The sequence below is a fragment of the Myxocyprinus asiaticus genome, chromosome 27 (genome assembly GCF_019703515.2).
Source record: "Myxocyprinus asiaticus isolate MX2 ecotype Aquarium Trade chromosome 27, UBuf_Myxa_2, whole genome shotgun sequence".
Taxonomy (NCBI): Eukaryota; Metazoa; Chordata; class Actinopteri; order Cypriniformes; family Catostomidae; genus Myxocyprinus; species Myxocyprinus asiaticus.
In genome coordinates this window covers 39,126,672-39,142,733 of record NC_059370.1, presented here as the reverse complement: position 1 = coordinate 39,142,733, position 16,062 = coordinate 39,126,672, and the positions used below count along the sequence as shown (strand labels likewise).

Here is a 16,062-nt window from a genome sequence, read left to right as displayed (position 1 = left end):
CTGAGTCAATGCTGTTGTGTTGGACTGGGATGCTCAAACAAATGTTCTAATAATGCCATGGTGTTACACTTTTAGGTGAAATCAACCTACTAATTCACTTAACATACTAATTGTCTTTGCAGATAACGATTGGGCAGGATAATGTATTTTAACACTGAAAAATTGCACACTTCAGCTTTAAATAAAAGCTGTTTTAAGTGTTAAAAAAATCTAATTACATCTACAGATGTCTGTCAATAACAGATCTCAATAGCAGAACTGCATTCCCACAAAAAACTAAACAAAACTGCAGTCAAGATGGAAAAATTAGCCAAACACAACAAAGCACAGAGCTAAAAAAGACCTCTTATAAAGACAGACAAGTTTTTGACAGCCCTTTTTTGGCTTTGCAAACACACGTGTATTTGTTTTGTCTTTGCTTAATATGCACTCGTTTCCACGAATGGCTCTTGTCTGACCCACATTTCCATATTTTTTGTCGTTCACCCGTGGATAAAGCTGGAAGCAGAGTTTGGCTCATGATTTCTGTATGTAAAACTGTCATGCAAATGTCACACAATAACCTTGAGGACAAGTGTGCACCAGTCTACTGCAATTTTTCAAAAATGGCTTTGGCATCGTTTTAATGAGTGGTGCTCTCCAGCTGTCTTAGTTTAACTTTGCAAAATTAGTCCATGCTGTCTTACTCACATGCTTGAAAGATCACACGTGAGACAGGAGTTACCCCTATCTGAAAGGTTTACTGCTGAATATGTTGTTTTCTTGAAATAGGCTGCCATGAGATTTGGCACAGATGGACTTGGTGCCTTTTTAGAAATGGTGATACACATGACATTTCTCCACAGAATTATACAGAAAAGGCATTGGAGTTGGATAATGCCAGCACTGATGAACTCCTCTTGATGTGTCTTGAAGAATGAAGATATGCCCTTTTTCATAATAATGGAATGGCCCAATTGTGCTCATTTGCCACTTAAAGTAAACAGCTTACAATTTGTTCATGTATCATTGTTTACATTTTCATTTAGTCATTCAGCAGATGCTTTTATCTAAAGTAACTTACAGATGAAGAACATAGCAAGTAATTTGTCATACAAAAGTCATCAATATCTGCAGTATCGAAATGCCAAGTTCTCAAAGTGGCTGGAGCAGTACCGAAGCTAGCGCAGAAGAAAGAGACAGACAAGATTTTAAAAAATTATTATTATTGTTAAATAGAAAGTGCAATTAGTGTGGATTGGTTAAGTGCTTGCGGAACAGATGTGTTTTCAGCAGGTTCTTGAATGTTGAGATGGTATCAGCAGATAGTGTGGAGATTGGAAGCTTTTTCCACCACAGAGGAACAGAGAAAGTGAATGATCATGAAATAGACTTTGTGCCTCTTTGTGACGGGACCAGGCGCCGCTTGTTCAGTGACTGCAGAGAGTGAGTTGGAACATAGACCTGGAGGAGTGAATTGAAATGAGAGGGTCCCGTTCCATTGGCTGTCCTGAAGGCAGCCAGTGGAGTGAAATCAAGAGGGGGGTGACTACAGCACTCTTTGGCTGATTGAAGACCAGACGCACTACTGCGTTCATTTTAATACTTAAGGGGTTTGTTTAAATACCTAACCCTAAGTATGAGCAATAGTACAAAAACAAGCACTTAATTGGCTTTATTTAAGAATGGATTATCAGATATTATCAAAAGAATCAGATATTTATAACTTTAGATATTTCTGAATGTTATTTTATGGCATAAATTATATTTATTTGTATGTTGATTTGCAATACTTTTAGAAAAACATTTTTTAAAACAAAATAATTAGTCAATTATTAATACTAATTATCAATAACTATCAACTGTTGACAATAAGTCAACAGTTGATAGGTATTGTATTTTTGTCTGTTATCATGCTGTTCATCCATAATCCTTGCAAAAACAAAGGATTTGTTTTATAATGTCAAAACATTTCTAAGGGAAAAGCAGCCCTTTATCTTAAACTTGCCTTTGATTCCAAGAATTACAACATCTGGAACATACAATTGTTTAAAATCGCACATGCCACACGGAATAACAATGAAATACATTCACAGGGTTCATGATTCTTCAATCCATCAGAAAGCGTCCAATATTTCCCCCAATTACCTTTCCAGACCTTTTTTTTTTTTTTTTTTTTTTTTTTTTGGCATAACCCTTTGCACATGACGATACAAGTTCAGTAAGGGTTGAAAGTCACATATTCAAAAGCAATGTTAGAAGGCAATCAAGATTGTGGCACAATAAATGTGCAAATACATATCCTAACCTGTTTTACCAAATGGACACTTGAGACTGGCCTGTTATACTACAGAACTTGTTGTGTTGGACTTAATTCCTCATGACATGCAGATAAAGTTATGTGTGAAGCTGAACTGTGTTCACATTTTTATGAGCATCTTGAAAACCTGAACCTTGAAAAATATTGTAAACAATTCTAACCACTAATGCCAAATCCCTGTTTCCATCATTGACAGATGAGGTGAATTTTATTGGAAAACAGCATTGCCCAATATATAATTCTAAACCAATATTTTTACCCTCTTCAAGTTATGACAAATTTCTTCACGCGCACACACACACACATACACACACACACACAAAATAAAATAAATAAATAAAGTTTTGGCCTGCAGTCTTGGCATACTCCTTACAGACACAGGTCCAAAGAGTTGTTGGTCAAAGAGTTCTGGTCAAAGTCTCCTCTGAGTCTTAAATAAAGTCTCAAAGACCTAATGAGAGAAAAGATTTACGCATAGCCAGACTTTTGAATTGTGGCATAAAGTCTTGTCCACACTGCAGTTTCCACGTAGAGCATAGGAAGAGACCATCTGATTGACATGTAAAGCAATCAACCATAGTTTAGGGGTGGCTTTATCTTAAATAGATAAAATGTGTTTAGACTTTGTAACCAGAATTTTTGTCCACCCAAAAGTAATAAGTATTGATTATTTCAGAGACATAACTCAAAAAACACAGTAAAATGAGCAGTTGTATGTGCAGAACAGTTCAAATTGTGATAATGATGCAAATATAATTTGGCTAAGGTCTAGTGCCTAGAAGAAGTGTTTACATGGATGACACCTCACAACATTTCCTTGCCAGATATTTCATAACCGTGCAACCATTCAGACTAATCAAGTTGCCGAGTATTTATTGATTACACATGGGAGGATTTATTTTTCAGACAAGTCATGATAATTGGCTACTTACGATGAACAAAATAAAAGTGTGTATGATTACCTTTCCACCTGTAAATGTTAGCAGTCCAAACTAAAGAATCAAGAAGCCATGCATTTTAGGTAAAATCCTCCAATATCCTCCAATAATGAATATTCCAACAAATACCTCCAAATGACCTCCAATGCTGATAAAGTGATAGTTCACCCAAAATAAAAAATTCTGTCATTATTTACTCACCTTCATGCTGTTACAAACCTGTATGACTTGCCCCAATATAAGAAGATGGAAAGAAACAATGTATTCACGAAAGTGTAAACATACAAGGCATCCTGGTTCTACCAAAACAGGCGATGGGCTCCAATAAAAGAGTTAAATGCACTTCAGGAAGCCTCAGGCAGCATTCAGACTTTCCAGTCTTAGTAAAATGGTATGCGATCTTTCATTCACTAAGGATCCATAAAACCTCAAAGAGGGCTGATGGAATTAGTGGCACAGAAAAGCTGGAGCATACAACTGAAGGTTTTGGGGTGACACACAAATACTTACGTAATGCTTACACATCAGTTTCAGATTGGACCAAACTGTTGTTTTCCAGTTAGAATGTAGAATGTAATCTGCCAATTCTCAGCAAACTTGGCACTTGTGCCTGAACATTTCAGGATTTAAAAACAATTATTTTGATAAATAAATTAAGATTAATAAAATTTGTATTTATTTAAAATTAATTAATTGGTTGATATTCAGATTAATGGACACAAATATGGTTTAAAGGAGTTCCTCAATGATCAGGATTAAAGGGATAGTTCACACAAAAATGAAAATTCTCTCATTATTTACTCACCCTCATGATACCCAGGTGTGTATGACTTTCTTTCTTCACCAGAGCACATTTGAAGAAAAGCAGAAAAATATCTCAGCTCAGTAGGTCCTTAAAATGCAAGTGAATGGAGATTTCTCTTTTTATGCTCCAAAAATCACAGACAGTCAGCATAAACGTCATCCATACGACACCAGCTGTTAAATTAATGTCTTCAAAAGTGACACAATTGCATTTTGTGCAACAAAGATAAATATTTAAGTACTTTTTTAACTCTAAATCATGCTTCCGTTCTACAGCGGTATGCGTATGACGTAATCGCATTGGCATATGAAACGCGAGAACTGACGCACGTGCTTCACAGCCAGAAGAGCAGCGCTGTTTACAACTGTGTAGGAGGAACGCTGTACAGAAGTTCTTTGTTGGTTTTGGTTTAGATTTGTAATTATCTGTTTATTTACTCACAATGGTGTGTTTGGGTGCTCATCCTGGATGTCTCAACCGAGTGGAGAACGTGAGATTACTTCTGTATCATGGCAACAGAATACGTCACACGAGAGACCGCTTGGACACCACCCTCTTGTGAAGCCTAACAGAAGCTATGGTTTACAGTTAAAAAGTACTTAAATATTGATCTTTTTTTTAGCACCAAAAGTGATCGGATCGCTTTAGAAGACATTAATTTTAACAGTTGGAGTTGTATCGATGATGTTTATGCTGACTGTCTGTGATTTTTGGAGCTTCAAAAGAGAAATCTCCATTCACTTGCATTTTAAGGACCTACTGAGCTGAGATATTTTTCTATTTTTCTTCAAATGTGCTCTGGTGAAGATAGAAAGACATACACACCTGGGATATCATGAGGGTGAGTATATAATGAGAACATTTTCAGTTTTTGGGTGAACTATCCCTTTAAGACTTGACTCGTACAGACTGGGTGTAGACTGCCATACAGCATACTGCCAAGAACATTACTGTCCATTGTGTCCAAAGGCTGTTATATAATGTAGACTAGCATCAACCAGCCATAGTAAGAAATCATGTTTGTAAATGCAAAGATTACATTGGCTTGGTGAGGATGAATCTCCCTTGGCGAGGGTCATTGAAGTGACCTGTAACTTCACATCTTCTGTATAAGGGAACTGGCTGCACAAAATGAAGATGTAATAGAGGCTTTATTTACTACAGTAGTTACATTAATACAATGAACACTTGTTAGATCCATGTGCTTAGGCTTTTAATTTGATTTATCACTGATCATTTCTGTGATAACATGATTTATTTATTTATTTTGGTTAGCCAAGCATCTTATGCATTTATCTGAAAATAAGAATAGATTTTACCAGCTGACAACTTTTTGTATTCTCTCGGCACTGAATAACCCGGAAAATGGATTTAAACCATTTAAAACCAAATAACTGCATGCCAAAGACAAAATATCAAGATAGGCTTTCAAGTTCACTGTAAATTGCCACCAAGCTGGAAAATAAATCTGTCTTTAGGAAGGACCTGGTAAATCATGCTCTTTATACCTCCGGTCTATGAATAGATGGCCACAGTGGGATATGTGAATGGGAATAACAGGAAAGTTTCACTTTATGGGTCAGCACTCAACCTCTTGTCTTATAAGAGATAGCCTGTATCAGAATCACCAGTCCATATACATTTACTGTATTTACCAAACCATATACAGTCAAAATATAGTGATGATGGATGGCCGACATCTAATGAATTGCACCAATTATTTAGGTTTAATCAAAAGACTGCCAAGTCCTTTTCATCATAAATTCAGCAAAGTTTCCAAGAATATGGCCTAGCTAAAGGCACTATTCTGGAACTGGAGGATGGTTATTTATATAACAATACAATTATTTTGCCAAGATTTGAACAGTCATCATTGGTTCCAATTTTGCTTTAAACAAAATAGTTTCTAACTCAGCCCTGACTCACATTCTTCATACTGAGATGCAATAAACTAAACCTAAATGCAGAACAACAAACTTGAAGAAAAAAAAAAAATTCCAAACAAAAACAAACAAACAAACAAACAAACATAGGATTTAATATACAGAACCATGGTGATATAAAAATTTTTTTTTAAAGATACTTTGTTACACATGAAATGTATTTTTTTATTTATTTATTTTTTTTTATGCACTATTCTACTTCAGCAGGTGACATTTTTTTTTACCCGGTCATGGTATACAGTGTAAACATTTACTATTAGTTCTTAATGAAAATCGACCAACAGTATTAATTGAAGAGACATGAATTTGATTGAATTTATGTCAGTTGAACAGTTCACTGGGATCAAGTATACTGCAAGGGTACGATTTTATAATGTATTCCCTGTAAGTCATTAGTTCTGAGGTTACCCCTGCTTGGGACTGAAACGGCAGTTTTGCATCAGCGATCCAAGTCCTTGACTGTGACAAGAATATAACCAAATATAAAACCTTTATAAATCAACTACTAATCTGACTATTGGGGTTGGATGTGTCCCACTTAAAGGAATATTCCAAGTTAGGCTCAGTTGACAGCATTTGTAGCATAATGTTGATCATCACAAAAATGAATTTTGACTCATCCCCTTTTCTTAAAAAAGAAGAATAATAAGAAAAAAATCGAGGTTACAGTGAGACGCATACAAAGGAAGTGAATGGGGACCATTTCTGGAGGCTTTAAAGGCAGAAATGTGAAGCATTTTATAAAAGTACTTACATTAATTCTTCTGTTGAAACTACTGTTTCAGTCAGCATTTTATGGTCATTTTAGGGTTTACTGTGTTATGTCATCATGGCAACAAAGTTGTAAAAATGGATATAACTTTTCACAGAAAAGGTTAGTAAGCGATTTTATCACACTAAAACCATGTTACCATGCATATTGTTTACGTCTTGTCACTATAACAGATTTGCCCTATTGACTTCCATTGTAAGTGCCTCACTGTAATCCAGAATTATACTTTATTTTTATTTTGTTTTAAAGGAGGGACAAGTTGAAATTAATATTTTCGTGGTATTGAACATAATGCCACAATATACCTTGATAATTGGACAAAACTTGTATAGAACCAGGAATATTCCTTTAATGCCAATTTTCAATGTGGAACACTAAGCATTTCAACTGGTAACCCAAATCTTAATTCGTGTATGACATGAAACAAGCTTTAAATTAGTATAAAGTCACTGTAATCATTTGTGCTTTCATTAACCTGTCACAAGAGCACTTTCTGAAACGGTAAAGACATTAGTGCTGTGTGAGAACATCTTAGATTTTTGCAATTGATGACCTACATTTTGCCAGGACCTCTTTGCTAAGATCCCCTTGTGTATTTATTACTTTCAAGTTACTGTGAAATGAATCCATCCATGCGATTGATCCAAGTTCATATTAAAACACCTAGATGACTCTTTCTGTAATTTCTATTAATGTTTCATTTAGTCCATTGTGACCACAAGGAGTGACATGTGAGACAACTCAAATGAACAATGAGGGATGCTTGACAGAAAATGACCCCAGATTGAGACAGACATAAAACATCTGTCAGATACATTAGATGCTGCAATCCGGTTGTGCCAGAGTCCGATTTACAACAGAGGAATATTAAAAACGTTTAAAGCGAGCTCTCAGAAATGGAACTGGTTTTGCAGAAAACCACATCCAAACATCTCTCAGCAAATAAAGTGTCAAGAAACTGGAGAGAATTTGAGAAGGGTGAGATGCAAAACGTCTACATGTGGAAGCAATTATCGGCTGCAGGCGGGATCTATTAAGTGCCTCTACATTGCTGAGCCACCAGCCAAGTCTGTTTCCACAACAGCCAACCAACCCCAAAATACTACCTCCTCATCTAACTGCAAAACCCCAAGAGCTGTATAGTGCCGCTGTCTCTATGGAACTCTGTTTGAAAAGAAAAAATTCTGCACCTTGATTTGAACTATGACTCGTTTGCAGACACCAATGGGAAATCCTACGTGGAGTTGTAATGGAGAGTGTGGATAGCTCGGCTCTAGATCTGGGAGGGGTCAGAAGGTTATTGATATTGTTAGGCTATCTGTGGAAAAACATAAATAGCTGGAAGACACACAGTAATCCTGCAGTCTTTCTCTGAATGCCCGGGAACAGGTGACCTCAACTCAACACTTCTGCGGAAAACTTCATCTGCCTCTGCAAACCCAGTAAGTTTAATAATAATTTCAATTCAACTGCTTAATTGCGGTAAATTCAAATAATCTTTATTTTTAGAGCATGTCTTTAAAAGTAGTATTATTTAACATGAAAACAAGGAGAATTCAAAATAAATTGTCTAAATGAATCATAATAATTATAATGGGTACATGGGGCATTAAATTAGATAATGCATTTTTTAAAAGGTTAAATAGATTTATTTATTTATTTTTTTAAATATGAGAGTCAGGCCATAACGTAACCATTTTTGACTAATTTTATAAGTTAATCTCCAAAACATTTTATGCTTAATTTTATGGATACTAAATGAATGACAACATGAATTATAGTTTAAATATGTTTATATCTAAAATAATTATAAAAATTATAAAGGGTACTTAAGGCATTCATTTTTTTTCTTTTGGTATTGTAACAACCAATTTAAACAAATTATTCCATTTAATAGTTAGAACATTTTATGCTTCATTTTATGCATACTAAATAAATGAACAGAGTTTAAATATGTTAATGTCTAAATAAATGAGAAAAAATATAATGGGTATGCTTGGCATGTAATTCAATAATGCATGTAAGAAAAAAAGTTACATTTATTTATTTAATTTGGACATTGTAATGGAGTCAGGCAGTAACTCAAAACATTTTAACTAATTATTCCATTTCATTGCCAAACCATTTAATGCTGATTAAGCCATATAACAGAGCCAGGAAACACTGGGAGGAAATTTGGTTATCCCAAACTAAATTCCTTCCACTTTAATCAGCGCATGACACTGTTATATTAAATCATAAACATACACTGCAGGGAGCTAATTTAAAATGTTCGAACCCTATGTTTTACCTTTGTGACTTAGTCTGCAATCAAAGGAGTGGTTGAAAATGTTCTAACCAGGTTGGGGCAGGTACTCGCATGCCTTCCATGATTAAATAGTTCATTGCTCCCTCACAGAACCAGCATGGAAAAGATGACATCTCTCACAGTAAACTGCTGGCTGCAGTTGCTGACACTGACTCTGGCCCTGCTGAGTGGGATCCTGGCAATGCCGGTGGATGTGGACCACATGTGCATGGCGCCATCCACAGCCAAATATAGACTGACATTTACCGGCAAGTGGAGTCAGACTGCCTTCCCCAAGCACTACCCTCTGTACAGGCCGCCTGCCCAGTGGTCCCCTATTATTGGTGAATGGGTTTCTTTTTTACATGCTTAAAACCAGCTTAAATTAGCCTAAACTTGTTTGCTGGTCTTCCAGCCGGGTCAGGGTGATCTGTTGCCTGGTCTTAGAGATGTTTGGGCAATTTTCACCTAGAGACCGATTACACCAGACTGGGAGATCAACTAAAATCTGTTAAGACCAAATGAAATGTGTCAGCAGGGTTTTCAGTAAGATCAGCAGTGTAGAAACCATTATAACTTGGGGAAATTTTGGGTTCAATTTTGTCCCCAGTTATACTGCATCCTGGTCTCATAGAATCACTTTACTACACCTTAATTTGTGCAATAGGATTTTTACGTGGCTCGTTGGACATATCGCAGCAGTTTCCTGGTGAAATGAACACTAGAGGTGCTACAGCAACAATGAGTAAAATGACAAATTATCAGTTCATTAACACTTACTTTTCGCCCTGCTACTCGCACAATGCTTCCTCATGGAATCTAAACACTTTTACTATAGTGCATGAGTTACAAGGCAATATATTTTAACGTTTGCATTATATAACCAACCCTATTTACAAGCTTTTTCATGTGCTATAAAATTGCACAGTAGCTCAACTGATAGAGTGCTGCACTTGTGATGCAAAGACTGGGATAGGGGTCCTGAAGAGCATGCAATTCAAAATGTGATCCAAAAGTCATAGAAGCACCACAAAATGATGTGGTTGCCTCAACAATTGTGTTTTTCATCTCACATTTGCTTTTTATGACACTATTATTGGTTACGTTTAGGGTAGGGTTTGGTTGATTTAAAACTCAAAAGAATATTAACCTTAATGTTTTGAAGAACATTTAACTTGCTTTTAGCGCCACTCAGTGGATATTTTACCTCAGAATTGCCACAACATGTGCACTGAACCACCTGTAATGAATGTCATTTTGTAAAAATGTCACCTCAGTCACAAAAAGTCAATGATGGCAGCTAAATTGCTTGATATTTCCTTGAAACAGAAGAAGCACATATTAAAAACTGATGATTATAGTGCTTTTTACATTTTAGGAGTAACTCACAGCACAGACTATCACATCTGGCAAAGGAACGAGTACGCCAGTAATGGGGTGAGAGAGTTCTCTGAGAGAGGAGAGGCTTGGACTCTGATAAAGGAGGTGGAGGTGGCTAGGGAACGCATCCAGAGTGTCTATGGTCTCCTCTCAACACCACCTGTGGTTGGAGGAACTGGTCAATCAACCACAGAATTTGAGGTTTATGCACGGCACTCCTTAGTAAGTAGACTGTGCACTGCAATTGGTTAAGGCAAAGAGAAAAGTGCTCTTTAACACAAAACACATGACACCATTTATACTACCAGTTACATTTTAGACACACCATACTCATTCTTAATAATTACAATTTCTACATTTATACATAGAAAAATAATAATCAAAACTATTAAACAGTATAGCAATTATGTAGTGGCCAACAAAATGTAAGCAAATCAAAATATCTTATGTTTTAGCTTTTACAAAGCAGCCAACTTCATGAGGTGCATCCTGAGATGCTTTTTAAACAGTATTGAATGAGTTCACATGTATACTGGGCACTTGTTGACTGCTTTTCCTTCACAAACTGGTTCAGCTCCTCTATTAAAAATGAAACAAGCATAAACATGTAATTAAGAACTGAGAAATTTTTAGCTTTAAAAAGTTAGAGCAAAAAGTTTTTAAGGTGGTGAGATACATAAGTTCAGTCCAGTGTGTCGAAACTTTTGGCTTGTACTGTATATACGATGCCTATTTATGCATTGGACCCCACATATCAATGTTTTGACAATTAAAATCAATATTAAATAAATCCCAAATGTTTTACATATAAAACTACAGATGTTTTCAATCAGAAGTTATGAACACTTCCATACTCTGTCCAGAGCATTCTTTTGGAACTAGCATTCTGCATTGCAAATTCTTTATTGTAAATAATACATCTTTCAAAATGAAAATGAACCAATGCCAGCTCGGTTAATGGACAATCTAAAATCACAAATAGATTCTGCAGTGCAACCAAACTCTATGGCATTTTATTTTGCAGCTGTCCTTCATTGTCCGCATTGTGCCAAGTCCAGACTGGTTTGTGGGAGTAGACAGTTTGAACTTGTGTGAAGGGGATCACTGGAAGGAGAACATCAGCTTGGATCTCTATCCCTATGATGCGGGCACAGACAGTGGTTTCACCTTCTCCTCACCTAATTTTGAGACCATTCCTCAAGACAAGGTGACACAGGTAATGTCTAAAAACAGACAACTGTCAAAACTTTACATAAATGAGTGTACAGTGGGGCCCAGAAGTCTGAGACCACATTGAAAATCTGGGATTTTTTTTCATTTAAACCTAGAATTTCTTTTATTTTTTAGAATTTGTTCATTTTTTTTACATAAATTATGATGTAAAATGAAGAAGAAATATTTAGGATTCTGCACTACTTCTAGGTCACTAATCAAAGTAAGCAACTTTGAGCATGTTAATATAAAAGCAAAGAGGTTCAAATTTCCATTGAAGCACACAAGATGCTTGGAACATTCTCAAATCATGCTGAGATAACCAGTGGGATTTCATGAAAATGATGTGGCTGTAGCGACATTCTTACAAACGACATTATGTGGTTCATTACATGTGACGCGGCAGTCCATTCTGTGGTGAAATGTCCACTGTTTGGTGCTAAAAGTGAATTAAATGTTCTCAGATTTTTAAGGTTAATGGATTGTTCAACCAAAAATGAGAATTCTCTCATTTACTCACCCACATGCCATCCCAGATGTGTATGAATTTCTTTCTTCTGCCAAACACAAATGAAGATTTTTAGAAGAACATCTATTTTTTACTGTAAATCTCCAACTTTGACCAGCCCCGACCAGTAGGTGGTGATATGCACTAAGAATGCGAATCACCAATAAAACTAAAGAAGAATGTGGAAGTGAAAGTGGAGATTTATAGTAAAAAATTACTTAAATATTGATCTGTTTCTCACCCACACCTTTCATATTGCTGCTGGCATGAGGGTGAGTAAATTATGAGAGAATGTTCATTTTTGGGTGCTCTATTGAGTTTTAAATCAACAAAACCAACCTCCTTACCCTAAACCTTAAACCAAAACCTAACCGATATTGTCATAAAAGCAAATGTGAGATGAAAAATGCAATAGCTGAGGCAAACAATGTTAGTTTGTGGAGCTTCTATGACACTTTTGGCTCATGTATTGAGTTGACTTGCATGCCCTTCAGGACTCGTATCTATGTTCTTTTGCATTGCAAATGCAATGCTCTATTAGGTGAACTACCGTGCAACTTGATTGTCCTTGAATAAGCTTGTAAATGTAGTTGGTTCTGAAATGCAAACGTCATGTGCTAAAGTAAAAATGTTTAAATGTCATAGGATAGCATTTTGTGAGGAACAGGGCAAAAAAATAAGTGTTAATGAACTGATAATCTGCCGGTTTATTCTTGATTTGTGTGAAATTGGATATAAGTAATTGTTGTTGTAGTGCCTCTAGTGTTTATTTCATCAGGAAACCGCTACAGTACATACAACGAGCCACGTAAAAATCATTTTTGCAAAACATGTATGTATAGTATAGTGATTCTAACTACCATGGATCATCAGGTTTTGCACAAACTTGTGGAGAACATGCCAGTTTAAGAGTAGACTTTTGGAACCAATGGAGGTCATGAATATTGTGACAGATCTGTCTTCTCCTCTCTAGATAACCTCATCATTCCCAAGCCACCCTGCAAACTCCTTCTATTATCCCAGACTAAAGCAGCTCCCTCCAATTGCCAAGGTCCTCCTAACTAAGATCAAGAACAACCAGATATTCAACTTACCGATTCAACCAACGCAATCCAATCAGATTCCAAGTGGCAATGAAATAGACGGGTCACTCATAAGTAAGCTTTTAGAAATTGTTATTATGAATTCTGATATGATTGTTGTCATACTCTGATGTAGGCTCATTGAAAGCTCAGTGGTCCCTTGGTCATGGAAAACCTTTGTTAGATATATACAAATGGATCAGTTCATTCAGCTTTATTTATTTAAAAAGGTATGTAACACAAATAAGATTTACAACAAGTAGCATGCTGTTTCAAATGAATTTTAAAGGGATAGTTCACCCAAAATTGAAAATTCTCTTATCATGTACTCACTCTCGTGCCATCCCAGATGTGTATGACTTTCTTTCTTCTGCAGAACACAAACGAAGATTTTTAGAAAAATATCTCAGCCCTGTTGCTCCATACATTGCAAGTAAATGGTGATCAGACATTTGTTGCTCCAAAAATCACATAAAGGAAACAGAAAAGTAATCCATTTGACTCCAGTGTTTAAATCCATATCTTCAGAAGCAATATAATAGCTGTGGGTGAGAAACAAAACAATATCAACTTTAACTTTCACTTTCAGATGTGAAAGTGAAACTAAACGGGCATCACATGTCACTTTCAAATGTAAAAGTGAAAGTGGAGATTTAGAGTAAATAAAGGAATTCGGTTTTTATCTGTTTCTCACCCCCACCTATTATAACGCTTCTGAAGACGTGGATTTAATCATTGGAGTCTTATGGAGTACTTTTATGTTTCCTTTGTGATTTTTGGAGCTACAAAAGTCTGATCACCATTCACCTGCATTGTATGGACCTACAGAGCTGAGATTGTTCTGCTGAAGAAAGTCATACACATCTGGGATGGCATGAGGGTGAGTAAATGATGACAGAATTTTCATTTTTGGTTGAATTATCACTTTTAATTTAACTTTTTCTACTTTATTTTCTTTTGAAACAATTAAAATATGTCTGACATCAGCCATTTAACTTGATTCCCCAGTTATGCACAGTTACATTCAGGGAAAAATTACTTTAACAAATGGTGACTACACAAAATTACTAAGTACACTGAAACAAAACCAACAGTGCTAAAAAGAGCTAAAATCTCTATGAATTCTTAATAAAACCTAATTAAATGCCCCAATAGGTTTTGACCAAACAAACGTGCTTAAATTATGCAAGCATAAGGGTTTATGGTTATTCCCCACAGCCTCAGTTCTGTACTTGATCGTTTGAGATAGTAGAACTTAAAACATTAATTTTATGGATTCTTAAGCCAAAGAAGTTCAATGAACTCACAATTATTCTTTTATGTATAACTCTAAGATCACCTTACAGTTAATATTTTGTGTTGTACAAATTAATTTAAATTATGTAAAGCTATAAATGTTATAAATATGTGCATTTCTAAGTAGAAGACTGGTTGAGACAACAAATCGCTTTTTTTCAGTGTCTTATATGCATGTACGTGATCTCGAGGAAATACTACAAATCCATACAGAGAACTTGTGGCGATCGAATCACTGGGCGCATAGGGAGGTTTATCCATTCCCATGGTAACCACAACAACAAACTGCAAACAAGATAATGGTGGCCAACCCATTTAAAATTCTCTGCCACTCAGAACTAAGGAATTGTTTGTCATGGAAGTGAAATGTGTGCTTTTATTCCATCCTTCTGTTTTCCTACTTGTTCAAAAGTCCAAATCTGTGAAACATATCAACCTTTTATAAGGTCAGGGTTTCTGGAGGGCTTCAGCGAATGCGTTCTCAGTCCATAGTCCATAGTCAACATTTAAAGATTTTGCTGTTGTAGAATTAAGTTAATTAAAATGATAGTAACACTATACCTGAGATGAAAAGGCTTTGGTCATACAAAACAAACTAAAATATAATTTAGGCTACTTTTCATTTAATTACACTTTACAAATACTTAATATGTAACTATCTAGATTTAACCAGGGTTGCTATCCATTTTTGGGTTAACTACATCTTTATTTTTCCTACAGATACCCCTCTGGACTGTGAGGTGTCCATCTGGTCACCTTGGGGTCTTTGTAAGGGTCAGTGTGGTGAGAAGGGGGTAAAACACAGAACTCGCTATATTCTTATGCATCCTGCAAACAACGGGGCTGCCTGCCCTCCCTTAGAGGAAGAAAAGCTCTGTATCCCCGACAACTGTGTGTGAATGTAAAAAGGACATTCAAGATGGGGACCAATGATCCATCCCTCTTCTCAGAATAATCCACATAGCAGAATCCACTGGATAACAGACACAAAATGAGACTTTTTAATTAAAGAGAAAAACTGGCATCGGTGAGGTTATAATGTAGTCTAGGTGAGTTAAAGCTGAAGTGTGTCATTTTTGGGGGGAATCACCAAATGAAACTGTATATCCTGAACCAGGGCCGTAGCAAGGAATTCTGGGCCCCCTGACTGTATATTGCTCTGGACCCCTTACCTATTAAAAAAATTCAGTTTTGAATTTGTTGTGGGCCCCCCTCGACCTTTGGGCCCCTAGAATCGTTACCACCTTTCACCCCATTAGCTACGGCCCTGTCCTGGACACGCCTCATCTTCCAATCGTTGGTCAGTAAGACATTCCCTCCCCAAACTCATGCCATGGGTTGAGTCAGTGTTTAAGGAGTCTGGTGCTCTCTGGTGGAAAAACACACCAGTTACATTATCAAGCTAGATAGTTGTTCTTGTCCAACTTTGCTGTTTCAGTGAATGATATCTGTACATTAAATGCATATAATATGTATATAAAAGTTGTAAATACAAATAAATAAACTTTTTCTTGTGAAATTGACACGTTTGTGTGAAAAA

General features: G+C 36.1%; 1 protein-coding gene across 3 annotated transcripts; it reads left to right on the top strand.

Annotated features, from left to right (window-relative positions):
* Positions 1-7,878: 7,878 nt before the first annotated feature.
* Positions 7,879-15,977, top strand: LOC127417728 (spondin-2-like). 3 transcript variants are annotated; one of them, XM_051657914.1, is made up of 6 exons: positions 7,879-8,199; positions 9,156-9,388; positions 10,423-10,625; positions 11,449-11,640; positions 13,118-13,301; positions 15,243-15,977. In XM_051657914.1, exons 2-6 carry the CDS (start codon positions 9,163-9,165, stop codon positions 15,419-15,421), a joined length of 984 nt encoding a protein of 327 aa, XP_051513874.1. In that variant the 5' UTR covers positions 7,879-8,199; positions 9,156-9,162; the 3' UTR covers positions 15,422-15,977. The 3 variants fall into 3 exon arrangements, with proteins under 3 accessions (XP_051513874.1, XP_051513873.1, XP_051513875.1); XM_051657913.1 differs by having other exon boundaries at positions 10,423-10,646; XM_051657915.1 differs by lacking the exon at positions 15,243-15,977 and adding an exon at positions 14,685-15,006 and having other exon boundaries at positions 10,423-10,646.
* Positions 15,978-16,062: the final 85 nt, after the last annotated feature.